The 18,621-nt window shown below is 60.3% G+C and overlaps 2 protein-coding genes across 5 annotated transcripts in view; both read right to left on the bottom strand.

Annotated features, from left to right (window-relative positions):
- Window positions 1-8,935, bottom strand: part of LOC311220111 (cyclic AMP-dependent transcription factor ATF-7) — a 66,108-nt gene extending 57,173 nt beyond the window's left edge. For 2 of the 4 annotated variants that reach the window (XM_084303532.1, XM_084303536.1), the window contains exon 1: window positions 8,855-8,935. The gene's annotated coding sequence lies outside the window, so the exon portion shown is untranslated. Of the gene's footprint in view, window positions 1-1,513; window positions 1,563-6,001; window positions 6,108-8,854 lie in introns of those variants that run through there. The other 2 variants (XM_084303533.1, XM_084303534.1) reach the window with 2 other exon arrangements.
- A 1,000-nt stretch (window positions 8,936-9,935) lies between these two features.
- On the bottom strand, window positions 9,936-12,000 carry ATP5MC2 (ATP synthase membrane subunit c locus 2). The gene is made up of 5 exons (XM_084303556.1): window positions 11,939-12,000; window positions 10,902-10,980; window positions 10,569-10,631; window positions 10,195-10,355; window positions 9,936-10,104 (listed from the first exon to the last, which is right to left on the bottom strand). The coding sequence occupies exons 2-5, from the start codon at window positions 10,935-10,937 to the stop codon at window positions 9,990-9,992; spliced, it is 375 nt and encodes a 124-aa protein (XP_084159682.1). The 5' UTR covers window positions 10,938-10,980; window positions 11,939-12,000; the 3' UTR covers window positions 9,936-9,989.
- Window positions 12,001-18,621: the final 6,621 nt, after the last annotated feature.

The following is an 18,621-nucleotide window of genomic DNA, read 5'->3' as shown; positions in this document are numbered from 1 at the left end:
CAAAACGACTTAAAGAGCAGCTATCAGCACGACGAGGAACAAATTAACAGCCCGGCTGCAAACAAGGGGTATTTCCACGTGCTTTCGGGAAGGGGTCAAACCTCACATGAAGCAAGAGCCACGAACCAGAGGCGTCCTCCTCCTGACACGCAGGCGATGGGACAGGAGGCACTGGCGGCGTCCTGTCAGACCCAAAACAAACTCCAGCAAAAGGATTAACGCGGGCCCCAACCCAGTGCATCAGCCACAGCGACCTAACTGAGCCTAGAAAAGCTTTTCCCCGTGGTTAGATCAACAAACCCCCTCGCTGGGAGCTCCAGCCGGCCACGACGCCTTTTTTCCCAGCCCAGCTTCCACCAGTCCTCCCAGCTCGCCCTGCTTAAAACTCTTACAAACAGCAACGGGTTCCCAGTTACCATAACAAGAAGCCTCCTTCGGTAATATTGCCTCCAGGTTGGGGTCTGGCAGGAGAAAATAAAAGGAGCCTCAGTGTCCAAGAGCCTCCTGGTGCTGGCCGACCTCTAGATCAGATCTGACCCAGCCTCTGCCTCGGGTGTGAGGTGTTGGAGGAGCCTGCACATCCCCGGCACCACTCAGGGAAGGACCCCAGGGTTTTATTCTAGAGCTGCTGAAAGGCAAAACCAAGAACCAGAAGCTCGAATCCTCTCCGGGCTCCCTCCTGCTAGCGCCAAGCTGGGGCACCCCGGGGTGCAGAGAGCTCCCGAGCGCTCCTCGGGGTGGCTGTTGGAGGTGTGAGGGGGGTGAGACTTCCCCTGGCTGCCAGCACGCACCCTCCTGCTCCTCTTTTTGGAGGTAGATTCCTGCGGGATGAGCAGCTGCTGCTCCTCAGGTGCCCACCGCAGCTCATCCCGGCCAGGCGCTGCCAAAGCAGCCGCAGCTTGGCACATCTTTGCTGTCCCAGCAGCAAGGTTTCTCTAGTTAGGTGCCAAGTACCAGATTTCAGACACAAAGAGGCATCTGGCCAGCGGGTCTAGGAGCCTTTGATGAGCACAAGGCAAAACCCAACGTAAACCAGCAAGTCAGCAGCTTCCCCAGGCAAGACGATGGAGAAAGATCATCTCTACCCCACGACCCGATTACTCATCCGCCAGAACTGCGCTTCCCCTTCCAGTTTCTGGAGAAAAGGAGGAAAGGAGGGCTCTGCAGAACATCCCTAAGGTGTTTGAGTTCAGACAAGAGGCAGACCGAGCTACAAGAGCCCAGCAGCACCCAGGTGCTGCCAGTTCCTCATCCACTGGCTGCTCCATGACCTCCTCCAGCACAGGAGGAGCTCCTCCAAGCCCCTACCAGAGGTACATTTGTACCAGAAAGCAAGGTGACAACCACCTGAGCGTGAACCCAGAGTGATAACAGGCGAGGGCACGCTCGTATCCGGAGCTGAGCCAATGTGGCACGGCGCAAACCCTCCCCACAGTCTCCAACATCCAAATTTTCCCCCCTTCACGCAACCAAGGGAACCCTCGCAGCCTGCAGAGAGATGCTCGGAACTGACCACCAGGCAGGGAAAGGTTTTGGCATCGCCTCCAGCAGGCTCAGGTTCGTGGCACCGTCACACAGGGGGAGCAGGAGCTCTAAAAAAGCACACGGGCAGCCTCGGGATCTCGGGTCGCCTCGTGCTCCTTCATTAGCGGCGATACATCTCCAGCTACACACGTCTTCACAGCAGGGACAACATATTGCAAGAGATCTACTGCAGGAGAGAGAAATAATTCAAGTTTAAGAACGGGAGAAAAACCTAAGAGAGCCACTGTTTCTTACTGAGCAGGGATAATTACAAGAAAGCCATGACAAGCCTTGGAGAGCACGTTGTTTTATCGAGGAAATGCCTAAGTGACCTAGAAACTGAAGTCCCATTTCCTGAAATTATTTATCCGCTTAAGAGCCCGCGTTTCAACGAAAGTGAGAAAGAAAAGCTGTCGAAAATGGGACTTGGGAGCCCGAGTCAAACCTGAACAAATTCTCCCTATGACTGCGTGCGGATGGCTTTAAAGAGATCAAAGTCAAGGCTGCACGGAGCCGAGAACAGGGGAGCCTCTTTTGTAAGCGACCACCTATGGACAAAACGCTCGCCCATGAATTAAAATAACTGGAACAGCATCCGAGGGATAGGGGAGAGAAAGGCACGAAGCGCTCGTGTGCGCCCGGGGTCATAAAGTAAAAATATTTTGTCCCACCTGTTATTATTTATACCGCACGCGGGCATTTCTATTTTTTTTTTTTAGCATTCAAAGGCACACACGTTTTACGGCGTCATTATTTGATACGCGAGCCCAAAAATCAGAGGGGAGCAAGAAATATTCCAAACGTGAGCCAGGTCTCGGAGTTTGGGCCGTGGCTGTGAGCTGTTTCGCTGGAGCTGCCTCCTGCCCGAGGAGCGAGGGCGTTTTGGTGGCGAAGAAAGCAGTGATTTCCCACAATTTTGCACGACTCAAGAGGCGAAACCTCACAGGGATGAGGGATGCAGAGCCCGAACTGCTGATCCCACAAACTGCTGTGCCGTGCGTCACAGGGAGCTCTCCAAAGGCAGAGGGAAGGCAGCGGAGGGTGAAAAGATGAAAAACACCCACATGAAGAAGAGAGAGCACTGGTGAAGGTTCCCCTCACCTCCACGTGCTCGGAAAATGCCACCAGCATGCTCGGGATCACCCAAAATCACGCTGCATCACGTTGGCCTTGCAATGGCTGTGTTGGAGCCTGGAGGATGAGCCACGCTCATTCTACAAACCCCGGTGTGCCATACACAGGCTCCCCAACCCCTCCCGTGCGCACAGGAGCTTCCTCAGCCCCATTTTCACAGAATAAATCCACACCAGGCTGCGGGACGCTCAGTAAAGTCCCTGCTTTCTCACTTTATGTCCCCACGAGCCAAATCCTGCAGACCTGGTGCCCGGCTGCCATCACCTCTGGGTCTCGTCCCCCTCTGCTCCTCGTCTGCTTCTGTTTTACCCCCGCCAAAAACCCAAAGGAGCAGGGAAAGAACGGCCGAGCCGACCTTCAGATCCCGCTGCAACAACAGCAGGAGGTGGGAGAAAAACTTTACCTTTCATTACCAAGCGGATTAATTGGCAACGCGATCGCCATCCCCTTCCACTCAGCAGCAGCCCAACCTCGCTTTCAAAGCCTGCAAAGGATTTCCAGCGCCTTTGGCTGGGGCCACGCTCAGTGGCACGGCTGGAAACGAAGTCTGTTTTAAAAGCTGCCTGGTTGAAATAATTGCAAGCATCATCTGCTCGGCGACCGGAGCGTTTGTTCCCCGCGTTTCAGCAGACTCAGCACCAGCAGAAGTATTTGGCAGAAAAACCGAGAGCCGTGCTCTGCTCTGTGTCAGGTTTACTCACTTTGGAAACGGTTGAAGGGTGTAAGAGAGCCCCGGCTGGTTCCCCAGGTATAAATACACTCCGCTGGGTATTGCTTATTCCCCAGCACTGCCAAGTCCACCTCCAGCCAAGTCCTTAATGCACTGAAGTTTATGAAAGGCTATTTTTTTTTTGTTGTTTTTAAATATTATTTTTAATAGTAACAACGGTATTCGGAGCAAGGGCTCTGCCAGCCAGGGCTGAAAACATCTCCAAGAAATGAAAGAAAAAAGGGGGGGAAAAAATAAAAAGCGAGCTGTGTGAGAGCTCTGCCAGCAGCAGCACTGCAAGCGTGGCCCTGTGTCCCCAAAAGGCAGGGAAGCGGTGAACCCTGCAGCTTTACCTGAACTAAAATGCGAGCATTTTGTACCAAAAGAGCTGGAGAGTCCCTTTTTGGGGAGAAAGGGGGAAAAACGCCTTCACACAGCTTCTCCTTTAGGGTTTGCTCGGTCGCATCACAAAGAGAGCTCAGATGCCAGCCCCGCAGAGAGTGCACGGGGAAATCCCTGCGGTGGGTGCAGAGAAATCCCTGAGCTCGTCCCCTGGTCGTGTTTGGGAACAGAAGAGGAAAGAGGGGGCAGGAAAACCACCACCACCACCCCGGCCAAGCGTGCAGAGGGCTCAGAGGGAAGAGGAGCCACCCCAAAAGCTCGTCCCACTACGTGTTTAGCCTGCGTCAAAACCCAGCACAGCCCTGGTGAAACCACGCCGCCTTGGAGCTGTTCGAGGCACTGAATTCATCACGTTTTGATAAAATGTTGAACTTCAGCATGCCTTAAAAAGCAGCACGTGCTACAAAAAGGCCACAGCCTGGTGGGTTTCTGTTAGAAGAAACCTGCCAGGGTTTCTTTTGTGCCAAGGAGGCGCAAAGCGAGCAAGGAACCTCTCGGAGGATGAGGCTGAACTTCAGAGACCCAGTTACACCAGAGTCCTAAACCAACCGCAGCAAAACGCACGGCAAGAATCAGCCCCAAAGAGGGAGAACAGGGACCAGAGGAACATCAGAGCTCGGGGACACCGCCCTGTGGGGACACAGCACCTGGAGACACAGCCAGGACACCACGACCCCATCCTGCAGCATGCTCAGACCCACGCAGCATCATCACCTCCAGCCCCTGTGGCTCCTGGGGCCGTGCAGGGGTAAACCCGAGCCTTTTAGGGCTGGGCAAAGCCACGAAGAGAAGCAGAGGAGCGGGACGAAGGGACAGCAACTCGCTGCAGGCTTCCGACGGGACACGACGGGGGGATTTGTCAAAGAGATGTGAGAAATCTCCCGGTGCGAGGCGTGAGCATTGTGACGAGCGTTGCGCTCGAGAGGAAGAGAGGCTACAAACGTGTTTTTTGTTTCCTTCCCTGGGTGCAGCTTCCTACACACCTCCAACAAAGAGCTGCCGCTTGCTGGCTCCCCAGGGGAACCCCGTCCCCGTTCACGTCTCTCTGCTCAGCCTCCGCTCCTCAGCGTTCGCCCATTGTGTTACGAGTTCCTTGAAGCCAAAAAAACAAGAAACGGGATTATTTTAACACAGGGTGGGGAAAAAAAAATAAAAAATAAAAAGAAAGAAGTTACGGGAAGCAACAGGTCCCTAATCCTGAAGGTTTGTTACAAAAAGCATTTTCTACCCATGCTGGAAAGCCCTCGCGAAGCGCGAGCGGTGTTCGGGTGCCGAACATTTGGAGGAGGAGCAGAAAATCTGGCCTCATTTCTAGGTGCTAGAATGTCAACCAAAAAAATAAATGAGAAGAGGCCCAAGACAGTCAGGAGGATAAATAAAACCAAGCAGAACGCAATAAAGCATCCCACGTGACACAGCAGCAAACGAATCCAAACCCAAAATCCAACCCAGAGATCCTCTGGGCTAACACCCGCTGCAGAAACCCCCACGGGGGCTGCCAGGAGCCCAGCACGTTTCACTTCAGCCCTTTCAAAAGCGTTTTCACCACGAAGAGGCAGCAAAAGGCGCTGGGCTAGGATGGTCCCAGCTGGCCCGACCGCTGCTGCACGCCCTGGAAGAGCTCCTGCTGCTCCCAAGCACCTCGTGGCATGGTGCTAGTGGATGTTGCCGGCTCAAGGAGGCTGGAAGAGGGACTCGCTTCCATCCCCACAGCGTCCAGCTGCTCTCGGAGCTCCCCATCTTCCAAAAACAGGCCAAGGAAACCTCCTGCCCGCCCCACGCCACATCCACAACCCCTCTTCCAGCTGTCCTGAGATCGTTCACCGACGTCCCAAAGGTTTCAGAAGAGGCATGAACGAAGACGTTACCGAGAAGTTAAGATTCCTGAAGTCCTTTTATTTTTGCCAGCTCCTACACCACGTGTCTGTGGGATCACCGCCGCTGCAGGATTTGTGCCACGCGCTTCCCAGCTCGCCTGGACCACGAACTGCCCCTGCTTAAGGACGGCAACGGTGCCTGTGACACACCACGACGGGCTGAGCGACCAAAAGTGAGACCCGGCGGGGCTCAGCACGAAGTTTGCTTTCACCTGACAGCTCCATAAATCACGCAGGGATAAAAAAAATCACAGCACTACACGCGTACGGCGTGAAAGACTGGAGAAGACCGGACAAGAAGGGACCTCGAGGAGGTAAAAACGCGAGCGAGAAGCAGCGAAGATGTCAGAAATACCCTTCGGCAGGGGAAAGCGAAGTTAGAGGGAAGGCCAAAAAGCAAGCGGAAGGTTTAACTTGATCCCAAAGTTGGCGGAAAACTTCTCCTTCTGCATCCTCCGAGGAGAGGCAGCGCCCCGAGCCCCCGGTACGAAGCGTCGAGCTCTTCGGTAGCAGGATATTGGCAAATTGGAAGGCATTCAGGAAAACAAGAGTTCAGCAGCTGGAGGGATTGATTTACGCGGAAAGATTAAAATAACTGGGCGTGGAGTCGGGCCGAGCGCTAAGTAAGGTGGACGGGATCTTTTTTTTTTTTTTTACGGGTAGTTGACAGGCAAGCGCCAAGAGGCAGAGGAAGCGTTTAGCGTGCCGCAATTAGGCATAACCCAAGGACTGGCACCCAATTAAGGAAATTCACGGCGGCGTTATAAAAGTTCTCAAGGAGGCGAGGTCCGTCGGGTCCCAAAACAGCCTCTTTCTCCCCAATTTCCAGCTCGGGGCTAGGAGCAGGAGTCAAAAGTCGCCGCCAACCTCGCGCCTCCGCCGCTTTTCGGTTGGTTTGTTTGCAGCTCCGAAGGCAAACGAGCCCGCAAAGCAATTAAGGTTGGCACCGCTAATTGCCCCGCTCGGGTGACGGAAGATAAACACCTTCAAGGAACGAGGAGCGGGGCTGTTTTGAACCCTCCTCGCCTCCCCAAAACCCGCCTGCTCCAACCCACCTCCCACGCGGGGTTATTCCTTCCCCCCCAAGAAAAAAAAAAAAAAACCATCCAAAAAAACCTCGGGCAAAGCCCGCGCTTCGGAGCCGCCGCCGGATTCCCCTCCGGGACCGACCGCATCCCGGAGCCAAACTATTTTGCAAGGGGATCGCCAAAAAACCAGACGATCCCCTCGGCTCCTCGCCGCTGCACGACCTCCCTACCGTGGCGGGGGGGGGCAAAAGAAACCGGGCACCGCTGCCCCGCCAAGGCTCCCGCGCCGAAAACGTCCCTCGAAGGGGCCTGAGCAGGGAAAAGAGCGAGAAGTTCCCCGGGAAAAGATAACGGCGAGGGCCGGGCCGGGCGGGAGGAGCTGCGCAGAGCGAGGTTTCGGTGCCCCAAAATGTTTCACCCCGCATCCGGGCGAGCTGAGATCTTTTTTTTTATTATTATTATTTTTTTTAATTATTATTATTTTCCCTGTTGAAGCTTGGGGAAGCCACACGGACGGTTTTGGGCTCATGAAACAGGTCGGAGCCGCGCTCGCAAAGCCAGGAGGGAGCCGCTGAGTGAAGTCTCGCCCCGTCCACACCCTCCCCAAACTCGGAACTCCCCAAAAAGCACCCCCCCGGGGAGCCCCCCCCAGCGCCGTGCCAGGCCTGGGCTTTCTCCTTTCTGCTGCTCGTGCATCTTCCTCCGCGCCCTGGGGCTCCCTGAGCCCCCCCCCAGGAGGGTGTGGGGTGGGCTGAGGGTCCCCAGCACCCCGCAGCCGTACCCCAACGCCCCCCAGGTCACCCCCACGGCTTTTGGACACCCCCAGACCCAGCCCAGCGCCCCCCAGGGAGCCCCGAGTTGAGCTCAGGCCCCCCCCACTCGGGATGGGGGCGCAAGGCAGGGGTCCCCCAGCACCAGGGGGGGTCCCCAAGGGACCCCTCCCATGACTCCACTGACCCTTGGGGTCCCCACGTCCCAGAACCTGAGGGTCCCCACACCCAAAGGCCCCCCCCAAACTCTCCAAGGAGCCTCCCAACCCCACATTCCCTTAAAAACCCCCAAAACGTCTCCAGGGCCCTACCTGCCAGACCCCCTCCCCTCAAAGCCCCCCCAGCTCCACACACAGAGACCCCCACCTCCTTAACACCCCAACCCCTCACCTCCTGCCCTTCAGCAACCCCTGAGGACCCCCCCAAACCCTGAAGCCCCCCCAAACCCTGAAGCCCCCCCCTATTCCCAGGACACCCCGCAAGGCCCTACCCCCCCCCCAAAGCCCCCCAGCGCCCCTAACCTCCCCCACCCCCTAAACACCCCCTTTAGCTCCCTGTTTCCCCAGCCCAGCCCCAAAAAGCCCCCTGAATTTTCCCAGGACCCCCCCCAAGGCCTCCTCCTCCTCCTCACAGCCCCCCCAAACCCCCCCCCGTACCTCATAACCCCCCCCAGATACCCTAAATACCCCCCTAGGGCTCAGTTTCCCCATATCAGACCCCCGCCAAGGCCCCAAATTCTCAGGACGCCCCCTGGGGCCTCCTCCTGGCAGCCCCCCCACTGCCCCCCCATACCCCTAAAGCCCCCCCCAGGCCCCTAAAGCCCCCCCCATACCCCTAAATCCCCCCCCCAGGCCCCTAAAGCCCCCATACCCTCCCTAAAGCCCCCCCCACCCCTAAAAACCCCCCTTTACCCCTCATTTTCCCCCATCCCACCCCCTCGTCCCCCAAATTCCCAGGACGCCCCCACAAAGCCCCCCCCGTACCCCAAATCCCCCCCCCCCCATGGGGCCTCCCCCCCTCAGGCACCGCCCGGGCCCCTCGCAGCCCCTCCCCTCCCCACGGCCCCGCCCCCCAAGAGGGGCGGCACCCACCCCCATTCCCCGCCCTCTCCCCCCCCCTTCCCCAGCTTCCTATTGGCCGAGCCGCCCGCCGCTCCGAGCCGAGCGGCGAACCGATTGGCCGGCGGGCCCCGCCACTCAGCGGAGAGGCGGGACGAAGGCGAACGACGGAGGGGGGAGGGGGAGGAGGGGGAGCGGCTGCCTGAGGAGAACTCGGGGAGAGTTGGGGGGGGGGGGGGGGCGGGGGTCCCCCCCCCCCCCTCCGTTCTCCGCCTTTCCCGGTTTCGCCCCCCCTCGCCCCTCCCGCTGCTCCCGGGGCCGCCCCCGCCGGGCTCGGTGCCCCTCTGGTTACCTCCGGGAGGGCCGCGCCGCCGCTCGCCGCCTCCGGGGCCTTGCGCTGGCTGCGGACGCGCTTGGGCCCCCCCCCCGGCCCCTCCCCTCCCCTCCTCCTCCGCCCCCTCCCCTCCCTCCCTCCTCCTCCTCTCCCCCGCCCCTCAGCGAAGTCTCGCGGGATCTCGCCGCGAGGAGCCGCCGCCGCCGCCGCCAAGGGGGCGGGGCTATGGGGGAGTGGGCGGGGCGTGAGGCCACGCCTCCTTTGCTCCTCGGGGGAGGCGGCGATGGGGATGTCGCGATAGGGAGAGCGGTGTGATATAGGGGATGTCGCGATAGGGAGGCTGTTGTGAAACGGAGGCTGTCACGGCATGGAGACCATCGCGACGTGGAGGCTGTCATGACACAGAGGCCATCCAGAGGCTGTCGAGACATGAGGGATGTTGTGACATGGAGGCTGTTGCGATACGAGGGAGATCATGACACGGAGACCATCGTGACACAGAGGCCATTGCAACACAGGGGACATCGTGACACGGGGGACATCGTGACATGGAGACCATCACAGCACGGAGGCTGTCGTGACATGAGGGACATCGTGACACGAGGGATGTCACGACATGGAGACCATCGTGACACGGAGACCATCGTGACACGGAGGCCATCACAACACAGAGGCTGTCACGACACTGAGGGGACGTCATGACATTGAGAACATCATGCCACGGAGACCCTTGCGACATGGGATATCGCGACATGGGGGCTATCGCGACATGAGGGACATCCCCACAGAGCCCCCAGCCCCACACAATGGGTGCCGGCACCCATGGGGCACCCCCAGGGTCACGACCCCGTCCCCATCCCCATGCGGGTGTCCCCCCCCCACCCCGAGGTGTCCCCAGGGAGGTGGCAGCGGGGCCGCGACGTCCCCGGGGGGGGGTGGGTGGGCGACGTCCCCCCCCCGGTGCCACCCCGGGGAGGTGACAACGCGCGGGGACGCCGAGGAGGCACGCGGACACTGGCCCCATTATCCAAACCGTCTTTATTCCCGGGGGGGGTGTGTGTGTATGGGGCGGGGGGGGGCAGGGCGCCCCCTGCCCCCCCCCCAAATCCTCCCCCGGCAGCCATCGTCCCCGGTGTCCCCTCCGGTGTCCCCGTCACATGGCGAAGAGGATGAGGAAGGCCACCATGAGGCAGAAGAGCCCCATGGCCTCGGAGAGGGCGAAGCCCAGGATGGCGTAGGAGAAGAGCTGCTGCTTCAGCGACGGGTTCCTGCGGGGACAAGGGCGGGGGGGGCCACGCTCAGCACCCCCCGACCCCATAAAAACCCCAAAACGTCCCCAAAAATGTCCCCTTCCTGACCTGGCGTAACCGATGATGAGGCTGCCGAAGACGGTGCCGATGCCGGCCCCGGAACCGGCCACCCCCACGGTGGCGGCGCCGGCCCCGATGAATTTGGCGGCGGTGTCGATGTCGCGACGGGCGGCGCTGGTGGCGACGGCCCTACAAGCACCCGGCCGCGCCTGGGGGGGGGACACGGGGACATAGGGACACGGTGGGGGGGGCACAGGGTCATGGGGACACAGCCGGTGGGCGGCACCACCCCCTCGTGCCTCAGTTTCCCCCCCCCCAGCTCCTCGCACCCATTTTTGGGGCCAAATCCCTCCGTGCGCTCGTTTTTGGGGTCACCACGGAGCCCCCCCCACCCCATTGTGTGTCCCCCCCCACCCCGTTACCTGCTCGGGGGTGCTCAGGGGGATGGAGAGGGGCTGGCACAGCACCCGCGGGACCCTCCTCACCTGCAAGGCACGGCCACATTTTGGGGGGGGGACACACACAGAGCCCCCCCCAGGGGTGTGTGTCCCCCCCCGTGTCCCCCACCCCAAAACCTGCTTGGGGTCGGGGGCACAACACCACCTTTAACCCCCCCCCCCCCAAGCTGAGTGCCTCCTGTAGACTTCGGGGGTGGCCCTAAAAAGGCAAAAAGTGTCCCCAAATGGCCCCCCGCCCCCAAAAAAAGCCCCCCCCCCCCCAATGTGTGTGTCCCCCCCCCCCACGACCCCACTCACCAGCGCGGGCGCGGCGACCACCTTGGTGCAGAGCATGGCGGGGGGCGGGGGGGGAGCGGCTCCGGAGCACAGGGGGGTCCTGGGGGGGGGACAAAGGGGACAAGGGGGGGGGCACAGAGGGGGGGTGGGACACGTGGCTGGCACCGGGGGGGTGGGGGGGGACAAAGGGGGCACGGGGGGGGCACAGGGAGGGCGGGGGGGGGCACGATCTGGGCCTGGAAAGGGATTTGGGGGGGGCAGAATGGGGTAGGAGGGGTGAAACCCCAAAGGGGGGGTCACCCCAAAATGTAGTGGGGGGGGGGGACCACAAAATGTAGTGAGTGTGGGGGTCACCCTAAATGCAGCGTGAAGGGGGGGCACCCCAAAATGCAGCTTGAAGGGGGGGTCACCCCAAAATATAGTGATAATGGGGGCCCCAAAATGCTGTGTAAAAGGGGGGGTCACCCAAAATGTAGCGTGGGGGGGCACCCCAAAATACTGAGTGAAGGGGGGGCACCCCAAAACTCAGAGGCTCACCCCAAATGCAGTTTGAGGCCACCCCAAAACGCAAAGCAAGGGGGGGGTCACCCCAAAATACATTTGGTGGAGGTCGCCTCAAAATGCAGGGGGAGGGAGAGGAAACCCCAAAACGCATGGATTCGCCCCAAAATGTAGCTGGTGGGGAACAATACCCTAAAATGCAGGGATTCACCCCAAAATGCGGTGTGAGGGGGAGGTCACCCTATAGCGAAGGGGGTGCACCACAAATCGCAGTTTGAAGGCGAGCTGACCCTAAATGGCCGGTTTTCACCCCAAAACGCAGTGTGAGGGGGAGGTGACTCTAAATTGCCGGTTTTCACCCCAAAACGCAGCGTGAGGGAGAGGTGACCCCAAACCGCAGGGGCTCGGCCCCAAACTCCCCCCAAACCTCTCCGGGAGCCCCCCCAGCCCCGTGAGGGCCCCCCCCCCGCCCCTCTCCCCCCCCCCTCCCCTCTCCCCCCCCCCCTCCCCCTCCCGGTGCCCCCCCCCCCCGTTCCGCCCCCCCCGGGCCCCTCCACCTGGCGCACCGGCGTCGGGCAGGTCGCGGGGGCGCCGACTGCGCAGGCGCGACCGGAAGCGCGGCCCGAAAGCACCATAGAGAGGGAGGCGGTGCCGCCACCTAGAGCGCCTCCCCCTCCAGGCACAGCGCCACAGCGCCCCCTGCGGGCGGGGAGGAGGAGGCGGCTGCGTGCACACGGGGGGCGTGGCCAAGACGGGAATAGGAGGTGGGGTCAGCGTGGGGGCGTGGCCATGGGGAAGGGGCGGGGCGTGCTTGGCGCCCCCTGGCGGCCAAGGAGAGGAAGTGCACCAGGGGGGCGTGCATGGGGGCGGGGGCGTGCACGGGGGTGTGCACGTTTGCACGCGTGTTTGCACACGTGTGTGAGTATTTGCACGTATCTGCGTGCGTGTGCACACGTGGGGGAGGTGTGTGCACATGCGCATGCAAGTGCACGCGTGTGTGCATGGGTTTGCATGTGTGTGCAAGCTTTTGCACGCATGGATTTGCATGTGTGCAAATGTTTGCACGCGTGTTTGCATGTGTGTGCTCACATTTGCATGTAAATGCACCTGTGTACATATTTGTACATACGTATGTGTGCATATGTTTGCGTGTGTGTGTTTGCACACGTGTGCATGTTTGCATGTGTGTACCTGTATGCGTGCATGTTTGCATGTATGCACAGCTGTGTGCATATTTACACGTGTGTGCATGTGTTTGCACGTGTGTACATGTGTTTGCATATGCGACTTGTATGCTCACACGTTTGCATGTGCATGTACATGTGTACATATTTGCATGCATGTGCATGTGTGTGCTCATGGTTTTGCATGTGTGCATGTGTGTGCATGTGTTTGCAAGTGTGCACTTGTGCGTACACATGTTTGCACGTGCATGCACATGTGCACATGCATGCACATATTTGAATGTATGTGCACATGTGTGCACACGTGTGCACGTTTTCATGCGTGTGCTTGCACATGTGCCCACGTGTGCACACAAGGCAGAGGGTTGCATTGCTGTCCATCAGAGCGTGTGTTTGCACACGCGTGTGCACGGGGCTGTAGGGGGGGGGTGGCTGGGGCTGTGTCCCCCCAGGGGCCGGGGGCGGTGTCCCCGCAGACTGGGCCCCCCCCGGGGGTGCTGGGGGGGGAGGAGGGCCCAGCCTGGGGCTGTCGGGGGGATTTATGGGCAGCCCTAATGCGGGAAGCCGTAAAGCCCGAGCGCGCCGCTATTAATTAATCATTGTTATAATTAACTTTCATTAAAGGAAAATCAATAGCGAGGAGCCGGGCTGGAAGGAGCCCATCCATCCATCCATCCATCCATCCCCCTGGCACCGGGGGGGGAGCACCAAGCCCCCCCGACGAACCCAATTCCCCCAGCTTTTCCCCCAAAACCCCCATTTTTCCTCCCACCTTTTTCCTCCCCGTTTTTTGGTTATTTTTTTTCCCCTTTATTCCCTGATTTAAACCCCGGCTCCATTTTGCTGCTGACCTTAACGGCTTAAATTAAAGCGCAATGTTCTCTGCTCCCCCCCCCTTCCCCGGGGGGGGGGCGGGTCCCCCCCTACCCCCCCCAGCCACCTCTTTAATGTCCCCGGAATGGCTTTGACCTTGCGATTAACAGCGGGCTCGGCGCAGCCACCGCAGTGTGACAGCCCCCGCCGCTGTGCGCCCCCCCCCCAAACCCCATTTTGGGTTGATTTCTGGGGAAAAGAGGAGCAACGGGGGAGGTGGGGGCGGGTGGAGAAACTGAGGCAGCTTTGTAAAATCCTGGGGAGGGTTTGGGGGGGGGTTCAGGTGGTGTTGTCCCCCCCCACACACACCAAGGTCCCTGGCCCTGTCCCAGCTCTGGCGCAGTCGCGGCCGCTGCTGCATCCTAATGAGGCACCGGGGTGGGGACGGGGACACGGGGCCGCTGTGTGTGTCCCCCCCCCCAACCCAAGGGACCTGCACCCCGACAGGTGGACGGACAGACAGACGGACACGTGCTGGGGGGGGCTGGCAGGGCTGGGGATGGACAGACGGACGGATGGATGGATGGATGGACGGGAGGATGGGTGGGCAGGGGGGTGCAGGACATGGGGACAGGGGGACATGGGGATGGAGGGACACGGGGATGGAGGGACACAGGGACAGAGGGACATGGGGACGGACAGACAGACAGCTGGAGGGGGTGGGGGTGTGATGAGGTTCTGCTGGGGGGGGGGACACATCTGGGCACAGCTGGATCCCGGGGGTCGATGGCACCGATGCGCACAGCTGGATCCTGGGGGCTGGGGTCGCATCTGGACACGGCTGGATCCCCGAAATCACTGCCACAGCCGGGCACAGCTGGATCCCGGGGACCGGCACCACATCTGGGCACAGCTGGATCCCAAAGATCGGTGCCACATCTGGGCACAGCTGGATCTGGGGGTCGATGGCACATCCGTGCACAGCTGGGTCCCAGGGATCGATGGCACCGCTGTGCACAGCTGGATCCCGTGGCTTTGTTGCCCCCCATCCGTGCACAGCTGGATCCCGGATCCGTGCACAGCTGGATCCCGGGGAATCGCTCCCACATCTGGGCACAGCTGGATCCCGGTGCCGGGGTGCTTGGGGGGGTCCCCGGGGTGGGCTGTGGTTTTTGCCACGGGAGGGTAGAGGGCAGTGGCGGTCCAGCGATGCCAACACCGGACCCAATTCTGGACAGGGGGTGACATTTGGACAGGGGGTGACACCAGGCAGGGGGTGACACCGGGCAGGAGGGTGACACCAGGCAGCGGGTGACCCCCCCAGGACCCCACATCTCCAAGCACAGCAGCACCTTTGGGTGCTCCCCACTCCCTCTCCCCCCCAATCCCCTCCCCACCTCCACACCACCCAAATTTTACCCCCTCAACCCCACCCAAGGGTGGCACCGAGCCCCCCGGGGGGGGACACACACTCACAGCCACCCGGTGCCACCGCGTCCCCCCCCCGGGCCTGAAATACGGCCCCATAAATCCGTGCCCCGCAGCGGCTCCGTGCTTAATTAGTCCTGGAAGGACGTGATTCAGGAGAGCCCAAATGGGATGGCGTCATGCGAGGCATTAAAAAGGACGGGGATCGGTGGCTGGCGAGCCAGGAGATAAAAAAAAATAAAATAAAACACGAAGGGGGAGGGTCTCGGGGGGGGATTTGGGGTTTTTTTCCTGCTCCCCAGTGATGCGGGGCGAAAGGATGGGGGCGAATCCCGATGCACCCCCCAAGGATTTGGGGTGCCAGGTGTAAAATCCTGCCCTGCCACCTGCCCTGTCCCCAAATTGTAGGTGTGGGCTCATGGGGGGGGGGGGTTGGGGTGCGATAGGGCCCCCAGTGGGGACCCCCAAAACCTCCCCCCCTGCACCTTCCCGAGCTGCTCCAGCTCCCGACCGGCCACAGCGGGTTTCTTTTATTATTTATTTATATATTTTTTTTACCGGGCTTTTTTTTTTATGACAAACTTTACTTTACGTTTGACATTTAAAAAGCTGATCAGATCTTCCCTCCAGGACAGCAGGAAATGGAGATATTTATTGGGGTCTCGGCGACGCCGGGAGAGCCGCGAGATTTACTCCGACAGCGCGGCCGGATCATGGATCTCGTCTGGGACGCGCCGGGGGTGGGGGACAGCGATTTATCGGGGGGCTCGGGGCTTGTTTTACCCCCCAAAAAAAGGGGTTGGCAGGAAGGGGATGAGAGCCTGGGCTGGTTGAGCCTGTGCCCTGGTCCATGTGGGGATTCTCTGGTGGCAGGTTTGGGGTTGTGCCGGTGCCGGTGCTGCTGTCTGGGAGGGAATGAATTTTTGGGAATTAGGGGTTTGGTGTTTTCACGTGGCTCTGAAGCTCCTCTTTGCCCCTTGGTGATGCTTTTCTTCCTCCCTGCCTGCCCCTCGGCTCGCTGGTGTCCCCGACCTGGGGACAAGCCCGGCGTTGTGGCAGCATTTGGGACCTGGGGACGTGGCCAGGGTCAGGGGTTGCTGTGCTGGAGCTGGGGACAGGATTTAAGGAGTGTGTTTGGGACCTGGGGACGTCACCTTGGGTGGGGACAATGCCTCACACCAGGAGTGGTGGCTTCAGGGGGTGCCTTGGCCAAGGGACAGCGCCTGGGACCTGGGGACAGCGTCTTGGGGTGGTCTCTGGGCACATCTCACGGCCTGGACCCAAGTTTGGTGCCCAGGCTGGGGACAGCGCCCCCAAAACGGGGACAGGAAAGGGGCTGGGGGACAACACCTGGAGCTGGGACCAACCTCAAGACCTGGGGATTTTTGGCTCAACACGGGGACAACACCCAGAGGCTGGGGACACACCGGAGGCTGGTGCCCATTTTGGGGACACAACCGGAGGACACCGGTGGCATTTATGGGGACGGCTCCTTTGGGATGGGGGGGGGGACAGGGGACACGGATGGGCCACGTGCTTCTCCTCTGGCACCAGACGATTTATCACGCTCGCCTCCTTGTGCCAGGGCGGCGTTGAAGAGCCCGCCTCGTAAAAAGGCGCAGATAAAATATTATCGCCGCCTTCCCCCTCCGCATGCCGGGGAGTTTTCTGCCTCTAACGAAGGAGTTTTGCCCCCCCCCCCGGACATCCACGTCTTTATTTGCTGCTTCTTGGCACAATATTCCCGGGGGGTGGAAATTTTAACGTTGCTGCAACACAGGGGGGGAGGCTGCTGCAGGGACGGAGCTGGAGGGGTGCTGAGAGCATCGGGGGCCTGCGGGGTTGGGGTGGGCTTGGGGCTATGGGGGGGGTGAGGGGGATCAGAGGGGACTGGGGGGGGTTTGGGGGGGTTGGAGGGGGTCCCCCCCAGCCCTCAGCGGGGTTTTTTGCCCTTTGCTGTGCGAGCGAGTTTGCAGTTTCGGGGAGAACCTGGGCACGGCCGCCCCCCGCCCATTGATGGGGCAAGCAGCGGGTCCAGGGCTGCAGCCACGGGGTGGAAGTGGTGACGTCATCGCTCGTCCCGGTGATGTCATCAGGCGTCTGAAGAAGCCCGTGACGTCAGCAGCCCCCCCCCGACCAATCGGAGGAAGGCCGTTGGGTCTCTGGACCAATCCAGCCTCGCCACTTCAGCCTGCCCCCAACCAATCCCGGCTGGATCTGACCCCCCCCCCCCCCCCCCCCCGCCCCGCCACAAAGCCCTGGGGTCCGAGGTGAAATCTGGGGAGAAATCCTCCCAAATTGGGTCCGCTCCAAACCCAAATCCTCTCCCGGTGCCCGGCAGCACTGCGAAAGCCGGGTTGAATTTTGGGTTAAAAACTGCTAATATTGGGACAACGACCCCAGGTTGTGAGCAGAAAACCTCGCTTTTCCCAGCCGCACCAGGAAAGTGGGGCTAAATTTAGTGCTAAACACCCCAAAAAAGGAGCAGAGCCCCCAACCCCCCCCCCAAGCACCCCAGCAGGCTCATCGCAGCACCCCCTGCTCCCCCTTGGGGGGAAAAAGGGCGATTTTGGTGCTTTGCTTTTCTGAAAATGCAGCAGAACACAGCAGAATGTGCTGCTCCCTTTCCATTGCCCCTCTTTTCCTTTTTTTTTTCCTTTTTCTTTCCCTCTTTCCTGTTTCTTTCCCTTTCCTTGCCCTCTTTCTTCCCTTTTTCTTCCCTTTTTCTTTCCATTTTCCTTCCCTTTTCTTTCAATTTCCTTTCATTTTTCCTTTTCCTTCCCTTTTCTTTCCCCCATTTTTTCCCTTGTCTTTCTCTTTCCTTTCCATTTCCTTTCCCTTTCCCCCCATTTTCTTTCCCCTTTCTTTCCCTTTTCTTCCATTTTCTTCCCTTTTCTTCCTTTTTCTTCCCTTTTCCTCCCTTCCTTTTTTCTTCCCTTTTCCTTCCCTTTTTCCCTCCTTCCCCCCCCCCCTTACCCCATTCATTCCCCCCCACTCCCCCCCACACAAACCCGAGCCCCCATATACCCATGCAACCCCCCCCCGGTGACCGTGCAACCCCCTCACCCCGAAGCACCCCCCTTATACAAGCGGGGGCCGTGGTCCAGCTTGGGGGGGGGGGGGGGGATGCTGCGGGGATGCTGCGGGCTCCATGGCGACCGTTGCCGGGGCGACCGCCCCCCCCCCCGCGCCCCGCGCAGCCGATGCGGGGCCAGCGAGCGGCGGGCGCGGAGCGGGGGGTCCCGGGGGGAGATTGATGGGGATCGATGCGGCGGGGAGCGGGTGAGTCACCGGCGGCGCCGGGCTGGGGCTGCGCCAGGCCCCACGGGCACGCGTGTGCGTGTGCGTGCACGCCCGGGCACGTGTGTGCACGCGTGAGCACGCTGGGCTCGCGTGCAGGCGTGTGCTTGCGTGCAGAGGGTGTGTGGCTGGGGGTGTGCACGTGTGTGCGTGTGAGTGTGCAAGGGTGTGCATGCATGCACATGGTCTGTGTGCATGTGTGTGCATGCATGCACATGCAGCTGTGTGCAAGTGTGTGCATGCATGCGTCTGCATCTGCAAGTGTGCAAGTGTGTACATGCATCTGCATGTATGTGCACGTGGCGTGCATGTGTCTCCAAGTGTCTGCAAGAGAGTGCGTGCATTTGTTTGCATGCAACTGGGTGGGTGCACGTTTGTGTGTGTGCACGTGCATGGGTGTGCACATGTGTCTGCATGCATGTTCGTGCACCTGCATGTGTGAAAGTGTGCGTGTCTGCATGTATGAGCCTCCGTGTGTCTGCATGAGAGCGCATGCACTTGTCTGCATGAGTGTG

Source organism: Netta rufina (assembly GCF_964035555.1).
Source record: "Netta rufina genome assembly, chromosome: 30".
Classification (NCBI taxonomy): domain Eukaryota; kingdom Metazoa; phylum Chordata; class Aves; order Anseriformes; family Anatidae; genus Netta; species Netta rufina.
Note: the sequence above shows the minus strand (reverse complement) of the source record. Positions and strands in the feature narration are given on the sequence as shown.

What these genes read in the sequence shown, in the direction of transcription:
- ATP5MC2 (XM_084303556.1), bottom strand. Translation starts at nt 10,937, where the DNA reads ATGCTCTGCACCAAGGTGGTCGCCGCGCCCGCGCTG. An exon ending in CCCTGAGCACCCCCGAGCAG is followed by an intron (nt 10,356 to 10,568) that starts GTAACGGGGTGG and finishes TCCCCCCCCCAG; the next exon opens with GCGCGGCCGGGTGCTTGTAG. An exon ending in CTCATCATCGGTTACGCCAG is followed by an intron (nt 10,105 to 10,194) that starts GTCAGGAAGGGG and finishes TTGTCCCCGCAG; the next exon opens with GAACCCGTCGCTGAAGCAGC.